The 20370-nt window shown below is 34.6% G+C and overlaps 2 protein-coding genes across 3 annotated transcripts in view; one reads left to right on the forward strand and one right to left on the reverse strand.

Moving 5' to 3' along the window:
* The window catches only part of KLC1 (kinesin light chain 1), a 45187-nt gene extending 40300 nt beyond the window's left edge, over positions 1 to 4887 (forward strand). For both annotated transcript variants that reach the window (XM_070942222.1, XM_070942231.1), the window contains exons 15-16: positions 631 to 697; positions 3350 to 4887. In XM_070942222.1, coding sequence (XP_070798323.1) covers positions 631 to 697; positions 3350 to 3415 — 133 coding nt within the window. In that variant the 3' untranslated portion in view covers positions 3416 to 4887. The remainder of the gene's footprint in view (positions 1 to 630; positions 698 to 3349) is intronic.
* Positions 4888 to 11804: 6917 nt separating this feature from the next.
* On the reverse strand, positions 11805 to 20241 carry XRCC3 (X-ray repair cross complementing 3). The gene is made up of 7 exons (XM_070931574.1): positions 20148 to 20241; positions 19388 to 19525; positions 18757 to 18969; positions 17196 to 17350; positions 13864 to 14076; positions 13498 to 13547; positions 11805 to 12054 (listed from the first exon to the last, which is right to left on the reverse strand). Exons 1-7 carry the CDS (start codon positions 20239 to 20241, stop codon positions 11805 to 11807), a joined length of 1113 nt encoding a protein of 370 aa, XP_070787675.1.
* Positions 20242 to 20370: the final 129 nt, after the last annotated feature.

Below are 20370 nucleotides of genomic sequence, written 5' to 3' on the forward strand. Positions count from 1 at the left end.
TACAGTAAGATTTGCTACCAAATCTGTGCAGATTGTGGATATCAATTGGCTAATGTTAGAATATTAAGGCAGAATTTTGACAATGCCTTATATGTATTATATTCTACAATCTGCAATCCAGATCAGAGAAACTATCTCCAGAAAAGAGAATCTCTAAAAACCAATAATTTAAATTATTTAATTTAAATTAAAGCTATTAAGGGACAAGTCAAGATGGGCTATTGTTTGTCCATTCAGTTACCAAGAGTGAATGACATGTTCTTAACTAAAGGATTTTTTTTTTTTTAAAAATGTATATACCGGTAGTACTATATCTACCTTTAAAATAATAATAATTTAAAACCAGTATGGTGGTTTATACAGTTTGAGTTTTAGAAGCTCTATGGTGGAATTGACCAGTTAAGAATAAAAGAATTTAATTGTTAATAAAATGGCACTTTAAAAAATCTTACATTTTATGATCTTTTGTGATAAATATAGGAAAATGTGTGTATACTAAATTGTATTTCTTTCAGTCATAATAGTGTTATTAGTGTAGGAGTTATTTTCTTGTTATATATGTTTTGTGTATTCAGAGCTTTCCATTTTCAGCTCTTCTGATTGGTTTATCATTGCATGTTCACTGTCCAGCATGAAGCGTGCCAGTTCAATGAATGTTCTTAACGTGGGTGGCAAAACAACTGAAGATCATTTTCAAGTAAGAAGCCCTATAATATTCTTATGCAACTAGACCTTACTGGCAGGGCTTAAAATAGCTATAGGTAAAATGACGAATTTGGGCATATGAAAACCCAAACTCAGACATGGAACTAAGTTTGATAGTGTTTCATTCCTAATTTTATGTCATAACACTGCAACAATCTATTTCAAAGCTTCTAGTATGTAGGCCCAACAATTTTATTTAAAATGGCCATCAACATTTGCAGTTTTACCCTTTTATATACTGTTGACTGCTGCTAATTCATTGCTCTTTCTATTCTCTGAATATTTTAGGGCACAAATTCCAGTGTTGTCAATAGAAACAATAAGTCTTTCATACAGATAGCAAATGAGGTGACAAAACCATGCAGTTCAGACTACAATCAGGTGTTGTGTAACTGAACGTGTCTTCTTGGGTTGTGGATTTGCATTTCTTGCATCTGTCTATGTATGTTTTTTGTAGTGAAGAGAGAAAGTCATAAATGTTGTATGAATGAAGCTATCTGGAGACTATGATAAAGATAATTGGCTATAAGTGAAAAAAAAAATCTTATACTGTCTTTCCCATAATAGGGAAGCAGAACAGAATTGTGAGAGGTATCTGTATGCTATATATAAATAATTTCAGGTAGCAGATATTGTATTATCTTGTCTTATGTATGGACAGTGTTATTCTATAATGGCTTGTAGTATATTAAAGGCATTAGAAATTACACAAATTCATTGATATTCAAGTCCCCCTTGCAGGAATATTATCCTTTTTATACTATTTTACTGTATCATGGTTTTTCAAAATCATCAAAATGCTTTTCCAGAACCATCCTTGTTTTCCACCTTGATTATCAAGGGAAAGCAGACAAACTGTTGTTGACTGCTTTATATTAACATTTTCTGAAGTTTGCAAGGTTACCTTCACTGTTCAGGCATTTTAAGTGGCTATTGGAGTTTAGTGATTAGGATTAAAATATATCTGAACAATATCCGGCATACTGAAGCACTTAAGTGTTAATCCGCAGCAGTGTAAATTGGAGAATTAGTCTAGAAGGTAATTAACAATGGATGGAATTCTGTGTGGCTTTTCCTATTTGCCAGTTTTTGCTAAAGTCAGAGGCTACTCACAGAGCTTGGTTTACTCTCTAGAGCAGGGGTGTCAAACTTGCTGCCCACGGGCCAGATGCATCACATGCTGGCCCCGCCCCCACCTGGTTTAACAAAGGGGGGGAAAAGTCCTGATACATCACGTGACGACGTGAGTTTGACACCCCGCTCTAGAGCAACTTTAATCTGTCCCAAGGGGTGATAAATAAAAATAAATTGTGCCCCTGAGTAATCACAGGAAGATTTACACTGGCAAAAATATTTTCAAACTCCAACCAATACTTTTTATAAAGATTGTTTTTTCAAAGTTCAATTTCTACATAGTATTTGCTAATGAAAATCATTGGGTAGTGCTACAATCTTCTATGGGGAAAAATGAGATCTCAAAATATTAACTCAGTCACATTTTAATAATGTCTGCATGAAGATTCTCTTTCACATGTCTTAATATTTGTCCATGTTTGATTTAATAGTCTTGTTTAAATGACCAGTGTTACGTTGTGGCTGTTAACTAACCCTATAATTTTCACTAACATAGTTGACAATATAGCAGGTGTTTCAATACTAATGCGTAACACCAGGAGAGTAAAAACCTATACATGGGTAGTTCCAGTTGTCTGAAATATTCTTGCATTCGTATAAAGCTCAAAATAAAATACCCAAAGTAATTAAGCACTATTTATAAATGCTGCCAATATCTTATGGAATATAATAACAAAGGTTAATAAAAGTAGTTGGAGGGATAAAGTCTTCAGTTTGTGAGACATTTGTATTAATAACGGTTGTAAGGCTAGATATTTAAATAGGATGGATATGAAAAAAATGTAAAATGGTTCTATTTTTATAATATAAATATATGATACTTAGTGTGCATTTTATCAATAGCTCTTAGCATTTTCAGGATGCAACATTGTATTTTTTTCTTGTTTGCTGAAGTTGCTATATTTTCATGAGTTCAGTATCCTGTGGCATAACTCTTTATCGGTCAATGTAAATCGTAGAATTTAGGATTTTTTAAAACTTCCAAGATATCTTAAATTCTGAAAAAACTCTGAAGATTCTGAAGATCTTTTATGTTCACATGCTATCTTAGAAACATATTCTTTTTAATTGCTCACTTCCTAAAACAAGCATGATAAAAAAACATCTGATAGTACAGATGGCTACTTTGTCTAATAAAGAATGATTTGACTGAAAATGTGTTCTTCAGATAACCACAGTTTGGGAACAGAAGTAAATGCTTCAAATTTTATGCTTGTGGCAGAAAAAGGTACTTTAATTTGGAGCTTTTTGGATTCCTCTTTAAGGAACTGAATCAGGCACTGATAAAGCTACGAAATGCACTTGTTGCATGTTGGAATAAAGCCTATCTAGTTAATTGAAAGTGTGCTGAACAATCTTGAAATTCAGTTAAGATCCTAAAACTAATTTTAGGTAAACAGTACTTCATTTTTTATTTTGCATTTTGTTCTTTCGGAGTTTGTATTTTTAAATGACTGATTGCATAGTTTAGAACTGTATATAAACTCTTTCTGTTCTCTTTCCTATGCAGGGACGAACTAATTGTCTGACAGATTCAAGAGCTAAGAGTGTCAGTCACACTGATTTGGCCCACTGAGGTTCTGGAACAGATGCTAGCTAAAAATGTTCGTATGAATCATGAAGCACTGAGATTCATATAATAATGGGATCCCCATTATGATCTTTTTAGCACTTTCTAGGTTAAAGACATAACAGAATGGACTATTTCTAGGCTCTCTTAAAATAACTGGCATTTTAAAGAATCCTAGAGTTAGTGATTAGCTTCTTTCTGAAGCATGCTAAGTTTATTGCATTGTTACTAGCAATTTGGAGTTGTGTTACAGATAGCTGTATAGCAGTATTCATAAGCAGAGGAAAATATGCCCACAAAATAGAAAAGGAACTGAAATACAAAAAATGCAAAAGCTTTCCTCAATGTGCTGTTTTAAAACTGTTACAGGAGCATCCATTATTAACTATGTATGCATTTGCTAGAATAAGATTTACATTAAGTTCATCGCTGTAAGGAATAAGGACTTTGTACACATTATATATTGCAGATATGAAAATTGTCATGTAGCTTATGACATTCAGATTTTAAATCTGGAGGGCAAGATACTGGTTAATTAGAATGGAATAACTTTGACACCTCTTGAAAATGACAATAGCCAATTAATTGTGGCTTTCTTCAGTCTAAAAATTAATGAAAATGGTGCAGTTTACTTTAATGTGGAAGAGAAAAGCAGAATAAGCTAAACCCATCAGGTTTTCAATCTTTTCACACAGAACACTCCTTTTTTTTCCTCAATCCAGAATTATAAGTACGTACTGCAGCTTGAATCTGACTTCTATTTCAGTTTGGAGTGAGAAAGGGGAAAAATAAGTACTGTACTGTGAAGTTGTGGCTTGCAAGAGGGTCTCATAAGAAATTTGTCACAATAAAAAAGCCTATTAGTGGCAACTTTTTCAATCTTCCATTGGTTTATTACTCCTTTGGGTGATAAAGGCTTTCTCTTCTCAGGGGACTAGATAAGAAAGGATGTTTATCTGTTTCCATTTTGCAATACTATTATTTGCAAGCAGGAAGTAGGAAATGTGTGCAAGTCATGATTGTATACCAAGAAAATTAAATCTCTGGCCAGTAGGAATAACCAAGCTAAATTCATTTTGCTTACTTTCTTGCAGTACAATCAATGTTAATGTGAACTGCAGAGGTTAAAGCACTAAAAGGAATATATTCTAGTTTTATAAAAATTACATGTAACAAGATTTGTGGTGAAGCTACATCAGTCCAGTCTTTAAATGAGAACTGAGCTCTGGTCAATGCTGCTGACTATGTAGAGGTTTTGTGAGAACATTGCATATCATTTGTAAATCTCAGTGAATTATACTTGCTGGTTCACAATGGAGTTGGTTATATTGTTCTTAATCATCTTAGTTAAATTCTAAAATTCTGAACCGACTTTAGAAAGCAAATATAAAGAAACCAAAAAGCTGAAGTAAGATACAATGACTCCATTTTTAAGTTGTTGTATTTGGCATTCCTGTCTGAAAAGGCTTTACATTACATTGGTGGTATATTTTAATACAATTTCAGTCTGTTACTCAAAGTGGACTATAAATATGCCTTATTCAATATACTTTTGAGAATAAGGGCATAAAATTTAAAGCTCTTTGGAATGAAATGGTTAGGTTATTAAAATAATACTAGTCTCCCTTATTTTTAACAGTTTTTCCTTTTTCGTAAGAAAAAGATACATAAATAAAATGTTCTTCTGTATGGTAACATGGTTGTGAGTTACATTGTCCTTTGTGTTTAATAACATTTTTTTAAAGTGAATATTCATATTTAGCTTTATATTGTTATAAAATTACCTCTTGCATGCATACAGCTTAAATGAAAGTTGAAAATATATGCTGCCAAAAAGTTGAAGAGGGGCAGCCCTTTAATGCCATCTTGTTTTGATCTTATAACAAAGTATAGTAGTAGGCTTAGAGGAATGAACCATAACAGCTGTCTTCATTTGGTGGGACTAAAATTTTGATCTGTCCAGTAGAATTTATGAATATTGTTACTTTGTTATTGTTACTTTATGTCCTCCAGATGAGATGAAATAAATTCTCAGAATTCTCAGGTCATCTAGACTTAAAATTCTGGAAATTATAGGAAGATTTATTTTTAGAGGAAAATCTAGTATGTCATGTATTATGAATAAGCGAATGACCTAAAATACTAATACTCTCACATGGGAAATAAATATTTGTGGCTAATCTGTATGACTGTGCTAAACTTGGTTCTTAGTTATCTGACTATCCTGCCTTGCTTATTATGGATCTATCTGTGAATAAGAAATGAGAGAAAAAATTTACCTGATTCTTTTCTTTGAAGCAGTTTACTCAGTACATTTGATTAGAAAAGTGGATATACACAAACCTATGGCTGGGCCATGCTGTGCGATGGGCAGTTGTGATAAACTATCACTCTACTGATATACTATTGAGGAAATTATGGATATAGTATATCTTATCTTCAGCAATGTTACAGAAACAGTTACTATATATTTCCAGTTCATGATAGCTTAGCCTTTCATTAATTTAAGTGAGTATTGTGAAAAAATAAATCACATACCATTCATTTCATTAGAATCTTGTATTTGGTGCAGAAATAACTCTTTCTCTTTGTGCATCTGTTGTACCTATTTGAAGAACTGAGTCCTCACCAGCAAAACCTCCTATTATAAAGGGCTTTTTCCACTCTCAGAAGTAGTTTAAGCAACAATCTGTGTTTTGTATAATCTCTAAACACGATTCCTTCCCTATCAAGTATGCTTCTTCATAATAAATTATTTAATCCTGTCTTTAAAATGTATCTCTGGAAACAACAGGGCCATCCAATTAAGTCCACATCTATCAGTGAATCCCTTTTAGACCTCATAACTGTAATCTGAAAAATAAGTTTGAGGCATCCAAGTGAAACAAAGGGATGGTAGCATGAGCAGGAGCTATGTAGGTTCTTCCTATTAGGAAGATTGCCATTTCTCACAACTCGGGTTCTAAGTAAAACAGCTGTGAATTGAATTCTCAGTTGCAATATTAATCTATCTGACATCTGCACATTAAGTGTCCTGGCAGCAGCATTATTCAGATAGATTTTTTCTTTTTAGTTTCTTTAATTTTAAAATAGTATGTGATGGTGATAATCTAAATTGCCCATTACGTTATATATTTTCTTAGACGATACTGTTCATTAGTACCTAAGTCACAATTTTATTTGTCTTATAAAATAAATAAAATAAGTTGCAATATTAAATAGAGTTTACTTAAGCTACATCTTGAATAGATGTTCCTATATCCATTTAGGATGCTCAAGAATATAGTTAGCCTCAATACAAGTCTTTGAAAGAAACATTGGGGTTGGACTAGAAGACTTCCAAGGTCCCTTCTAACTTTGTTATTTTGTTAACATGGTGATCTAGAACACTTGCCTTGATTCGAAAATGCTTCATGGAAAACAATTCAGATAATATTTACTACAGATATCCCTCTTTGCAAGCAGGAATGCTTTTTAGATTTAACAATGTTAAATCAGCTGGCTAAAAGATGTTTTGTGTTAAACTAGTAATTCCACCGATTATGGAAAATTAAGTATTTTTATTATATATATTTCTGAAACAGATTGTGTAGTGTTTTACTGAATTTGTTTACAATGTTGAAATATACCAATTTGTTAACAAGGTCAATTTTCCCACTGAACTCTGCTACTATGAAATCTGCTGAAGTACAAAATACATACTTGTAACATAAATTAATGTAAAAAATATTTTACCAGAACGTGTTTATATTTTGTTGAAGTTATGAATATTCCCTTTTAAAAATATGAAACTTTATTTCATTATTGTATATCTCAAAATTAAATCAGAAAAAATTTACTTTTAAAAACATATTACTGTAATTCTTAATCCGTGTGTAATTATCAATGTGCAGTTCTATGACTTCAAATAGTAAATTAATTAGTTTTTGTACCTTGTATGTATGACTTACTGCAAAACTGGATGTAACTAATGGCATTTCATCTGTGCACTTTATGTATGGCAGCACTGATGGGGCTATTGTGTAATGGCAGGATATTCAGCTAAACTGCTGAAATGGAGTAATTCACGTACCCTTTCGAAACTCGCTTCAGAGCACTTAAGGATACCATAATCAGAGAAAAATCAACAAAGTAGCAGTTTAAAAAAGGAAATAAATTGTATAGGTAGTCCTCGACTTACAACAATTTATTTAATGACAGTTCAAAGTTACAACAGCAGTTTTTTACACAACTTTGGCAGCATCTCCATGGTCATCAAAATTCAGACTTGTGGCAACTGATTCACATTTATGATGGTTGTAGTGTCCCAGGGTCATGTGATTATCTTTTGCGACATTCTGGCAAGCAAAGTCAATGGGGAAGCCAGATTCATTTCACAACCGTGTTACTAACTTAACAACTGTGGCAGGAAAGGGTGTTAATGGGACAAAATTCACTTAACAACTGTCTCCCTTAACAACAGAAAATTTGGGTTGTAAGTTGAAGACTACCTGTAGTTCTATATCAGGAGTGTCAAACTTATGGCCCGTGGGCCAGATGCATCATGTGTTGGCTCCGCCCCCGCCCGGTTTAGCAAAGGGGGAAAAAATCCAGATAAGTCACGTGTCGCAGCCATGATGTTGCGAGTTTGACACCTCTGTTCTAAATAGTATAGTTTTAACACTGGAAAATATTAAAATGGAAATGGGCTAAATCAATCTTTTAGATTTGATTCTCCATATTTTATTTTTAAAAATTGCATTTACTCTTTAAAACAACTGTTCTAATGAAGAATTTTATTCTTATAGGAAGAAATAATGCATGATCAATTAATCTGCAAAAGTAAAAAATTGGCTCTTTTAAAAGTCACAAAGTCTGTTTTTTTAATTAGAAAAGCATATTTTCAATTTTCCACAACAATTTCCTTAATCTATTTTAATTCTTAAATGGATGTTAGAGCAAAAATATTTGCCTTAGTCTAAAGAAGCAGACTTTCTTCAGAAGTGTATAGCATGGTGACTCTTTTGTTTTAATCTGTTACAGAGTTGTGAAGTATTTGTTTCATTTTTAAAGCTTTCTTGTTACTCTCAAAGTGTAAAAATAAAGAATCAAACAGAGTTACATAAATGTGATTTCTTTATTAAAGGGGCGGAAATGTTCTGTGCATGAAATGTTTACAGGTAGTCCTCAACACTAGTTGCTTAGCAACCATTGGAAGTTCCAACAGACCGAGGAGGGGGGTACTTCAATCCAAATTTGAAGTTCCAAAATTGTGCTCTCCCCATGGCCACACGACTGCACTTTGCGCACTCAAAACCAGGCCAGCTGTACAGTCATTTGCATTGTTCTGTGATGTTTTACAAAATTTGCTGAAAACCAGCATTTACTTCTGGGTTTTGGCAAAACTGTACCTGTCGTGAATCATTGGTTCATTAACAATCACTGCATTTGCTTAACAACTGTCACAAAAAAGGACTGTTAAAAGCGGGGATTCGCTTTATGGCCATCATGAGTTACAACATAGAAACCAGCTATGAATTCTGGGAGTTGGAAGTCCAAACATCTTAAAACATTGTCTTAGAAAATAACTATGTTCACAGAATATTCTCTCCTTGTTCTTTCAAACCATCATTTTTGTAATTTCACCCCATTACCTCATAGAATCCACCCCACTACTGTATATACATGATATGCTGCTATATCCAATCCATTACTTTGCATAATTCTCTACAGAGGGCTTCATCCCCAACTTCTGTGTACCTAAAAACAACTTGTGCTTCAAGATTATTGTGTAAAGATTCACATTTCAAATGAACGTTTGGGGAATTTATGAAATAAATTTATCCTACAAATGTACAATCTTGAGTAATGCTACCTGTTTCTCCGTGGAGAACAAGTTTTTTCCTTAAAAATGTAGCATTGAATTGGGAGAGGGTGGTATTGTCTTAAATATCCTGAAGAATATTGCCTTAGAGACAAGGGCATGTTTTTGTTTAATTTGAACTGTTTATTTTATCTTCAGGTCATCGCTCTGTGAAGTTATTATGGTATTTCAGTAAGCTAGAAACTTAAGACAACATGATAAGACACGGAATTAAATATTTTCAGGAAAACAATCCAGCCAAAGTCAAGTGTATTTTATTATTTTGGAAAGTTTCTAAACATATTCTCAATTTTTAATAAGCCTGTAAAGTAAGTAAACATAGTTTATATTAGGAAAGCTGAATGTTTGCATTGTAAACTTAAATAACCTTCATCTTTAGTTATTTAACCAAATGATCATCTAAATTTGTGTAGTAAAATAATTGAATTCTGCAGTCTGCTTAAAATGGAATCTAATAAAAGTTGTATCACTTAATTCTTCCAATCATGATGGAGACAAAACACTCCCACCAGATATTTTCCAGACATTTCTGACATAATTAAAAAAAGATTCCGTATAAATGAAAATCTAAGATTCTCCATTGCTGCTGTGGTACTCAACATTTGTTCACAGTATGTTAAAATGTTATTACTATCATCTATTTTAGTATTTACCTAGCTTTTTGATGATTATTTTTACTGTTAATCATGATTTAAAGTACATGCAAATTGCTATATGGTATTAACAAAAACTTAAAAGCTTTAAGCTTAAAGAAAAGCTTAATTAATAGTGTATAGATTATTAGGAAAGAAAAAAGTCCCATGTATTCCTACAGAGAAAATTTATTGGCAGGGCAAATGCTTTGTTTGGACAAATAAAGAGTCCAGGATTTTCTATCCTTGAATAAAGTGTGGCCACAAAAAGCTGCTGTATTAAAACAGAGCGTATAGAGTAATTTCATAATTTACTAGAAAGCATGCAATATGCTAACCAAAACTTTGTGATCTGAAGATGTTTTAATGAATAAGATCAACTAGACTAAATATTATTTGAACAGGATTTCCTCCGATAATGGGAATCTTTGTTTAAATATAGTATAATAAAATATTTCTAGACACAAAAACAAAGTGAAGGAATACTTTCTATTTAATCATCTATAAATTGCATTGAGAAGCTTCTTCAGGCAACTGCAGAAATCAATTACAGCATTTAGGAAAAACATATCCCAAAATATGATGTTGGAGAAAGTGTATAACAAACTTAAGTATATAGGCACAATATTTGACAATGATATGAGAATACCATAAGTGAAGTTTAATCAACAGGCCATCTCTGCTCATCCCATGAAATCCAACAGAGGTATGTATGGATATTTCAAGTCCTTCTAATGAAATAGTGTCATCTATCAGGATTTAGAAAGTTTGTCTTCTATGTTACAACATCAGCCGTATGGAATTTCATTCCCATCAGATTTTGATTATCCCAAATCTGTTGGCTTTCCATCACTTTGACAAGTTGTTTTTCTCCCGGGCACTGAGCCAATGCTGGATAAGCTCATTCTGAAATGACTTCTAATTTGAATTGGTTGGGATTTGGCCTTAATTAACGTCTACTGTGAAGTGTTTTTAAAATGTTTTTAGCCATGTATAAGCTCCCCAGAATTGCTATTTGCAAGTTGGGCAGCCACATGAATCATTTAAATAAATAATAAATAAATATGGACATTTAAATCTTATTATCTTTTCCCCCTAAGATTGGGGACATGAGGACTTTATCTAGTAAGTTTCATCTCTTGGGGTTCTTTGTTCTCTGTATTTTTATATTTTTAGAAATCTAGAAAATCAAATTATTTTTTCCCGTGTAGAGACTGCAATGGAAGTTATATTTCCATATTTACATTTAGTGCACAGGCAGAATATAAATATAAATATTTCTTCATAAGTTAAAACAGCAAAAAAGTTAAAAAAAGATATTTTCAGTTTTGTCATCTTAAAGGTAAACATAGGACCCAACTAAATCTCTCCAGGAAAAGAATTCCCCAGCCATGCTAGTAAGCTGCATCGCACCATTAATCGTCTACCCTGATTTTAAGAATACAGCATGTTTAAATGGATCTCTTAAGTTATTAATTAAGCCTAAGCACTGTTAGTACAGCATGTTAATCCTGTGTTAAATACACGCAAATGTAATTGCTAACAGCAAGTAACTTCCTTTCTAGAAATACAGTTTAACCTTCAAAGGTTTTTTGGTTCAAAATTATTTTATCAGATGTTTATAATATATCTGTTTTATACTGCTAAAGGGGATTCTTTTATAAACTGAAGTTTTGTTATTCTATTTTTGTAGTTTAAACTAGAGTTCAAATTATTGTTTGCTATAATTCTGAGAGCACAGTCCAGATCAAATAATACAAGAATTTTACTGAGCAGGCACTTTGCTGAGCAGACAGGATAATGCAATAGATAAATAGGATGATACAATCGCAGGAACAGATTGGGGATTTTTAATATATTAACTCCATTTTATACTGAAAAATGATTAAAAAATACTGTTTTATGTTTCTTCATAAGCATGACTGATTTTCCTGATTCCTTTTACACCTTCCAAATTTACAGTATAGTAGCAAAAATGCTGGGGCAAATGAGGCGCAAAAATAATTCTTAACATTCGGAGTTCACTTTTACTATAGAGTGTTTCTCCACCAGTCAGTGCTTGGTTTACAGTACGACACACCATCAATCTCATCAACAGCTGATTAGACCAAGTTATTCCCAGTGCTGGAACAACAGTCCTGGCTGAGCAGCTGAAACACAAAGCCTGCAATTACAAAATATTCTACTCAATTTGAACTAGGGGGAAGTAAGCTTGTTTTTTAAATTGATTTCTTGGGCTAGGCTCATGGAAACCCTGCAGCAGTTTTTACCAAATTGCATTTGCAATAAAAGAAATCTTATTAAACACAGAGGAAATAAATAGTATTCATTTAACTATTGCATTTAAATTCCATTGTTAAATCTATTTTTTGTTGTTCCAGAAATGTGCAGCTCCCCACAGCCCAAAATTTACATAATCCTGGAATAAATGAATTAATGATTTGGTTTGATCTAAGGCAGGGCGATCAAACTCGCAGCCCGTGGGCCGGATGTGTCATGCGCTGGCCATGCCCATGCCCGGTTTAGTGAAGGAAAAAAGTCCCGATACGTCACGTGACAATGCAAGTTTGACACCCCTTATCTAAGGCAATTTTGTTGAACTCTTTAAATATTAATGCACTAGTCCAGTGATAGCTAACCTTTTTGCCATCACGTGCCAGAAGCGGGGGGGTGGGTGGGGGGTGTTTCGCATGAATGTGCCCACACCCATAATTCTATGTGCCCTGCCCCAGCACATGCATGCAAAAACCCCTCCCCTCGCTCCTGGCAAATGATGGCACGGTAGGCCCGTTTTTTGCTCTCCCCAGCCTCCAGAGTCTTTCTAGGAGTCTGGGGAGGGTGAAAACGGCCTCCCCCCCCCGGAGGCTGAAAACTGCCTGTTTGCCAACTTCCAGTCCCACCGAAAGTTGGCAAATGGGCTGTTTCTGGCCTCCGGAGGGCCTCTGGGTAGGTGGGGAAGGCCGTTTTCACCCTCCACAGACTCCTAGAAAGGCTCTGGAGGCTGGGGAGAGAGAAAAACGGGCCTTCCTCACCACCCCCCAAGGTCCTCCGGAGTTTCCCTACTTCTGGTGGGCCCAGAAGGCCCGAAAATCAGCTGGCCGGCACACGTACCATAGGTTCATCACAGCACTAGTCCATTTCATGTTTATAAAAGTGATCTGTCATAGCAAATGTTATAACATCATATTAGATGCTTCAGAATCACATTAAGGTAGAATGTGTTCCATTGCATTATATTAATCTGTGAAAATGTTTGTCTGTTGAAAACTTAAGTAAGAAGAAAGTTCTGTGGTTGGTCACAGCCTCACTCATCATAGTTACTGTTTCAATGAAACAGAATCCACCTAAAATCAGGTGTTTACACCTTGTGTTTGGGGCTAGCTATAGAATCCAATAGCAATTCTTACTTCATTCCAACTCAAAACGAGTTATTCTAGGTAGGGTTAGAAGTACCCAGTATCAGCACATGCACACTACCGCACACATACAACATATATGAGATGTGTTTAGATCTCTTTTTCTCACTTTGTGTGTATGTGTACGTGCACATGTGCGCATACATGTGTGCTTGCTGAATTTCTTTTTCCACTCACCTTTGAGTATTCCAAACAGCATCTTCCCTGTCATTCATTGCATCAGTTACCTAGAATATGAAAAAGAAATCAAGAAAAAATGTACATTCAATGCTTTGTCAGAATGTAGTAATAGGAAAGAAAGAAATAATTTTACTTCAAATTATTTATTTCAAATAAAATATTTTGGCTAAACCATAGTTAATTAACCAACCTTAATTCTGGTGAGACACAGAATTTTACTTGCAAACATTCCATTCTTAACTATGAATTTCATTTAAGTGTTTAAATCAAGGTCCAGTCAAATATTAAAAACCAGTTAGATGCATATAGCTGTCCTGAAATTAGCGGGATGTTGCTTAGGTTAAGCAAACACTGCTATCTTACCTGATTAATGCATATTATGGGGGTATGGAACCTGCAGCTTAATCTATGAAGTTTTGCCCCAAATCTCTGTAAATATTTAGCTTTCGGGAGAGAATCTGTAGCGCTGAATTCACATCTGAACAAGGCAGCAATGGAGTCAATAATGATTAGCCGCACCATTCCTCTTGAGAGCAGCAAGCTAAGTCTCTTAGTAATGCATTCATGGAAAGTGTCCTGTAATAAGGAAATACAGCGGAATGTGTATCAGGTACAGCACAGTTGTAAATAAATCTGTGCTCCAGTGGATGCACAGTAATTACTACAGTAGCTAGAGTAATCCTTATTCCAAGCTTTTGTATTTGTTTGCAATGCTAGCAAACAGCAAATTGTATACTCAATCCATCAAAGCTTTACTGAGTCAGGAAGCTGAGTGAGAATTACAGCAATATTGCAAATCTATGCACATTATCTTGAGACTAAGTCCCAATTAACCCTTCTGAATGCATAATAGGATTACATTAAGATTTTTACAACAGGATTATTGGTATGGCTCCTCATTCTAAAACAATCTCTTCCTAGAATAAATATCCCTTTTCCATGCTTGGAAATATGATTATTCAAAGCTTCTTTCTGCCAAAGCGGACTAGCATTTTTCTAACCAGTGATATTTTTCCAGGGTTTCCAATAGCGGTCAGTCCCCTGGACATGGGTCCTGTCTAATGTCACCGTCAACCCTGAAATAAATACCAACAGGAAAGGATTAACTGTGGCCAGCACAAATTGATTTAAGTCTTCTAAAAGAAATTACCCCACTCCAAACTGAAATATATCCTACTAACTGCAGAGCTCTACTGCATTACTACCAGTGCAACCCACAAGCCGGTATAGAATGAATGTTTTTCTCTGCACAATTTTTATTTTGTGTTCCCAATGGAGCATCAAACTGGGAAGGAAGGAGTATAGCTGACAAATCATTCCAGTGAAAAACCAAATGCAGGATTAATATACTGGAAAGCAAGTTCTTATCAATACATTAATGCATTCGTTTACCCTTCTGGCTACTGTTCCAGTAAGCTGAAACAACCTCCCTCCCCAATGACTTTCCCTATTAATATTTAGGAAGGTGGCTAAAGTGGAGGTATTCAAAAGCACTTTTAATGTTTACATGTTGTCACTGGAAGATGCTATGTCAATATCATCCTGAAAATTAAGACATTACCCTATGATTTTTATCCTGTGTTTTATCTGTTTTATACTGTACACTGCCAGGAATCTATATGGAGTATCAATACATCAAGTAAGTATGGAGGTCTGAACAAAAAAGCTGCATTTACAAAGGTTGATGTGTAGTAAAAAAGCTCCAGGAAACACTAGGAAAAAGAGTGTAGTATTCACTGACCTTGTATTTGTGATAAAATCCTAACTTTTTAAAAAAAACATGGCCTTTTCATTTCTTCCCAGTTTTGTAGCAGCAATGGCCAGAAGAGGAATTTGTATTTTCTTCTGTTTAACCAAATAATGTGTTCCATGTGTACACACACATTTTCTCACCAGGGACTAATCAGGATATATACATCTGCACTGCCCATCTCTGTTTGTGTCAGATGTCTAATTAGGATAGATCCATGGGAGTTGCCTCTGGATACAAATTTCAGTTCTTCCTTCATATTGTATCTGTTTAGCTTTCAATACGTATGTGCATCAAAAAGCATAGGCCAAGCGGCAAACATGCTGCCCTAGGTCATGTGATCAAGAGAGAAGGGAGGGGTTTAGAATAGAGAGGAGTGATGGAATGCTGAACCATTGCCAATCCACCCCTCCCAAATGGGTGAATTGAGGTGTTTTTTTTCTTGCAGCCATTTTCTAAATCAATATTTTTTATTTCTTTTTTCAGCTTCTACCTACCTACATCAAATATGGTCATATTATGTTCTGTTTAAGAGAATTATCCTTCTGACAGACGGATAGCCATCATTTTGAGGCCTTTTAGGAAATGACTTTCTAATATGCCATTGGGTTGGAAAGAACAAAAGGAAAGCATTTGATGTACATTTTTCTCTTGGGCATTCCACTTTCGTTTTCCTTTCCTTAAAAAAAATTAAAAATAATGTTAAGCAAAAGGTATCCTGTGAAATTCCAGTGTATTTTCTCACAAAGGAAACACTGAATATGCCAGAGGAAAAACAAGCAACTGATTAAGCCAGATCAATTTCTCTTTAAAATTGGTACAATGCCATGCAATGCCTAGTTGGAAAGATTTTCTATGCCTGCAGCATAGTAATCAAGTGCCAATCAATTCCCCTCTCCGCCAATTTTGAAACAGCAAATGAAGTCTCCCCTGTCCTTGATTCCCTTTCTATCTCACTTACTCCCTTCTAGTTGAATTTGTCCTCGTTGAGGGCAGTGATGCCACACCCTTGTCTCCAGAGTACAAGTTTGTGGAGGCCTGCAGACTGGTTTGATCACAGTCCCTGAGTTTTACTGCTGTCCAATCATTTAATGGACAAACTGTTCTAAGATCAGAGCTTTGCTGGAGAACAAAATGCAAATTAACATTAATCAGTGAGGCAGACTATAATTTGCATTCTATGCCCAAAATTAAAATTCAAGACAGTAATAACATTTTAAGACAATATATTATAAAAATAGGCGGCAAATGATTCTTTGATTTGGGGTTTATTATTGATGGATTAAAATCTGCTTTTATTCAAACTGATTCTTTTAGTTTTCTCTCGATAGCAAGATGTGCAAGATGGGTTGTGCAGGAAACCTGAAACAAGGTTCTTTAAAAATCTTTATAATTCAGTTGACTTAGTGCCAAAAAAGTAGGCACATAACAACACTGCTCTAGCTTCTGAGAGTCCTTCAACTTCGCCAGCATAGTTTCATAGCTCTGAGAACAAAAAGCTTACCTTTTCATCATAAAATAGAAGAAAAATGAACATTTTTCAGATGTTCTGTACTGTTTTTCACAGTACTGAAGTTCAAACCTGACCTGTTGAATGTGTTCTATATGTTAAGGTTTTTTTAATGAGACCATTTTTAATGTTTTGCATAGTTTGATGAATGTTCTACATGCGTTGTTTGCAGTATTTTAGCTTCATATTAAGAAAATTTGAGGGGGAAAGGCTAACTATATATTTTATAAAAATAACGTCTTTTTTCTGTAGAGATTTGCTAAGAAATGGCATCTATGGAAACAGCACTATAAAATTGATGTTAAGTGAGAGTAATTGTCATTTTGATTTACAAAATGCATATTCTACATTGGAATGTAGCATCACAGCTCTTTTTTCAGCTGCATAGATTGAATGTAACCTTTTGAAGCACTGACAGCCAGATAAAATACTCACCAGATCTGCTGCATGCTCAACAAATATTCTGTTTCCAAATTTTATCTTCTGCATCACCTCAGATGGAACGTCACTCCTCAATTTTGGCAGCTGCTCAATCAATTGCTGCAGACGTTTATTAGGAAAAACATCTTCTGTGCAAATGTAAACTGCACCTGTAATGAAGGCCAAGCCATCTGAAATTACTGGCTTCTCTTTGTGGCAGTCGGCTGGAACACACACAACACACACACACTGGGAAGGGATAATAATTTCCTTTTTTAAAAATTTGTTTATATGGCAACCCATTTCATAACTGCAACTGTGGGTGGCTAACAAAATAAAAACTCAGTAAAAGCAAAATAATACCAATAGCAAAACCCAATATAAATAGGTAATACAGAATGTTTGTTGAGGACAACAATATGCAATGTAGTGAAAACCACATACTGCCTTAGCCTCATGACCCCCATCCCAGGAAAACAGTCACATTTTTAAGGGTACCTGGAATACCAGCAGTGTCTTGCTGGATCCTAGGAATTATCGTGTCCCAAACAGCAAGCACTGCAACCAAAAATGCCCATTTCCAAAACTGCAGTGGATACTAGTACAGATATTCATCAACTTACAACAGTTCATTTAGCGACCGTTTGAAGTTACAATGGCACTGATAAAAGTGACTTATGACCGTTTTTCACACGACCATTGGAACATCATCCCCACAGTCATGTGATCAAAATTCAGATGCTTGGCAACTGACTCATGACAACTGGGATCATGTGATTACCTGTTGAAACCTTCTGACAAGCAAAGTCAATGGGGAAGCCAGATTCACTTAACAACTGTGTTGCTAATTTAACAACCACAACAATTCACTTAACAATTCACTTCATGAAGGGGCGTGAAAGGGTCAAAAATCACAAATATCTCGTTTAGCAATAGAAATTTTGGGCTCAATTATGGTTTTAAATTGAAGACTATCTGTACAGAAAAACCTGAGCTCATAAGCAGAACCATACTTGCAAATGAAATGTTTGATTCAACCCTGGCAACCATAAATAATAGAACAGAATAGAATAGAATAACAGAGTTGGAAGGGACCTTAGAGGTATTCTAGTCCAACCCCTGCTTAGGCAGGAAATCCTACACCATTTCAGAGAAATGGTTATCTAATCTCTTCTTAAAAACTTCCAGGGTTGGAACATTTACAACTTCTGGAGGCAAGTTGTTCCACTGATGAATTGTTCTGTCAGGAAATTTCTCCTTAGTTCTAAGTTGCTTCTCTCCTTGATTAGTTTCCACCCGTTGCTGCTGCGTCTACCCTCAGGTACTTTGGAGAATAGCTTGACTCCCTCTTCTTTGTGGCAACCACTGAGATATCGGAACACTGCTATCATGTCACCCCTAGTCCTTCTTTTAATAATGCTAACATTGTAAACTGCTCAGAGAATGCTGTAAAGCACTACACGACATTATATAAGCCTAAATGCTAATAATTATAATGCAATAGTATGCAACACTGCAGGGAGTGAAGAATTCTTCTCAAAATCATTAAAAGAGATGAAAAGAGCATATTTCTTACCAGATTCTAGTCCACCATATCTGTATGGATACTGTACAGAAAGACATAGCTGCAAAGCAATCTGAGTCTTCCCAGCAGAGCTTTCACCAGCAATTTCAGTAATTCCTGTATGGGGAATTCCACCTCGGAGCAAACCATCTAGAACTGGGCAGCCCAGACTCAGCTTCTGGCCTTGGGAAGTGCTGGGAGCTTTGTTTTGAAATAGCTGGAGTGCTAAAACAATTTGAGAGCAGGTTTATTTAATACATTTGTATGTCATTTTCAATGTAATTATCCTGAAATGGTTCACAAAATAAAGGCATGGTGGCTCTTAATCAGCTGATTCAGAAATCCTCAGCAAGCATTCAGTTAAGACATCCAGCAAAAGCACAACGTTCTATTTTGGTAGCAGAAAAAGAATATAAGGTGGAAAGGGAATAAAAGAGGTTCTCAAAATTAGAAAAGAAAAAAGGTGCCTTATTACCATTTTATGACATAAACACATCAAATTTTGCAGCAAGTTAAAGGATTCAATTAGATTTTAACAAAAATCTGGAAGATCAAATCCCACTATACCTTCAATTTACAGGTTTATAGTAATCTAATAATTTTTTAAATTGATTGTTTAGAAAAAAGCTAGTTGAAGACTTACCTGTAAAAACAGAGTTTTTTCTCAAAGTACAAGAAATTGTTCTTAGTAGATATTGTACATCTGTCTTGGATAGCTTTGTTAATCTTTGCAGATCTGATCCCGAAAGATGGAAAATGTCTTTAATTGATGTTATATTTGCTGAAATAAGAAAATTGACTCTATAACCAACATAGATCTATTTATTTTATTTGAAAAGTGAGAATATTACAGGGCATAGACATGTTATTACTTTATTCTCTTGCTGTGGAATCCTATATCATATACCTTAGTATGCCCTATTCAACTCAATGCAACTTACTTTTAAGTAGACATGAACAGCATGGCACCATTAATACAGAGATTTGTTTTTATGCAAGTACTTTTTTCTAAAGCTAAATTGTGAAACTATAATTATTCACTGTTGCTCAACTATTCAGAACATCCCTTACCACTGGGATTCATGCATTCATTTATATATCTAAACAGCAGGTGAAAGCAAGGCTAAGAAAATTCCATCGATGATCAGTTATAGACCCACTCACAGATGATTATTCAGAAGTGAATCCAATATGGCTTTTTCTTAAAAATTTCAAATTATAACCTTAGCTTCTTTTCAGATCTGGATATACCCAATCTTATCACAATCAGCATTTACCCACTTGCAACTGTACTCTATACAATCCCTTAGTCAAATGCAGCAAGGCAGTTTTCTTACACAATAAATATATAAAAATGATAAGAGGGGTGACATATAATATGAAAACAAGGATTTGTAATGTACCTTTTTTAATAGCTGCAATCACTCTAGGGTTCATGTCAAACTTATCCCAGTCCATTTCTTCACAAATGCAGAGCCACACAATATTAAGTAACATAGAGGAAGAAAACTGAGTAAGATACAGCTTTAGAAAGATGCTAACAGAAAGACTTGAAATAGTTTTTCACATCAGTCTTGCTCCTTGATCTCAGTATTATTTTTCCAATTTTTCTTTAATGCTTTTATG

The sequence above is a fragment of the Pituophis catenifer genome, unplaced genomic scaffold (genome assembly GCF_029215685.1).
Source record: "Pituophis catenifer annectens isolate HBS135680 unplaced genomic scaffold, rPitCat1.0.hap2 SCAF_1, whole genome shotgun sequence".
Classification (NCBI taxonomy): Eukaryota; Metazoa; Chordata; class Lepidosauria; order Squamata; family Colubridae; genus Pituophis; species Pituophis catenifer.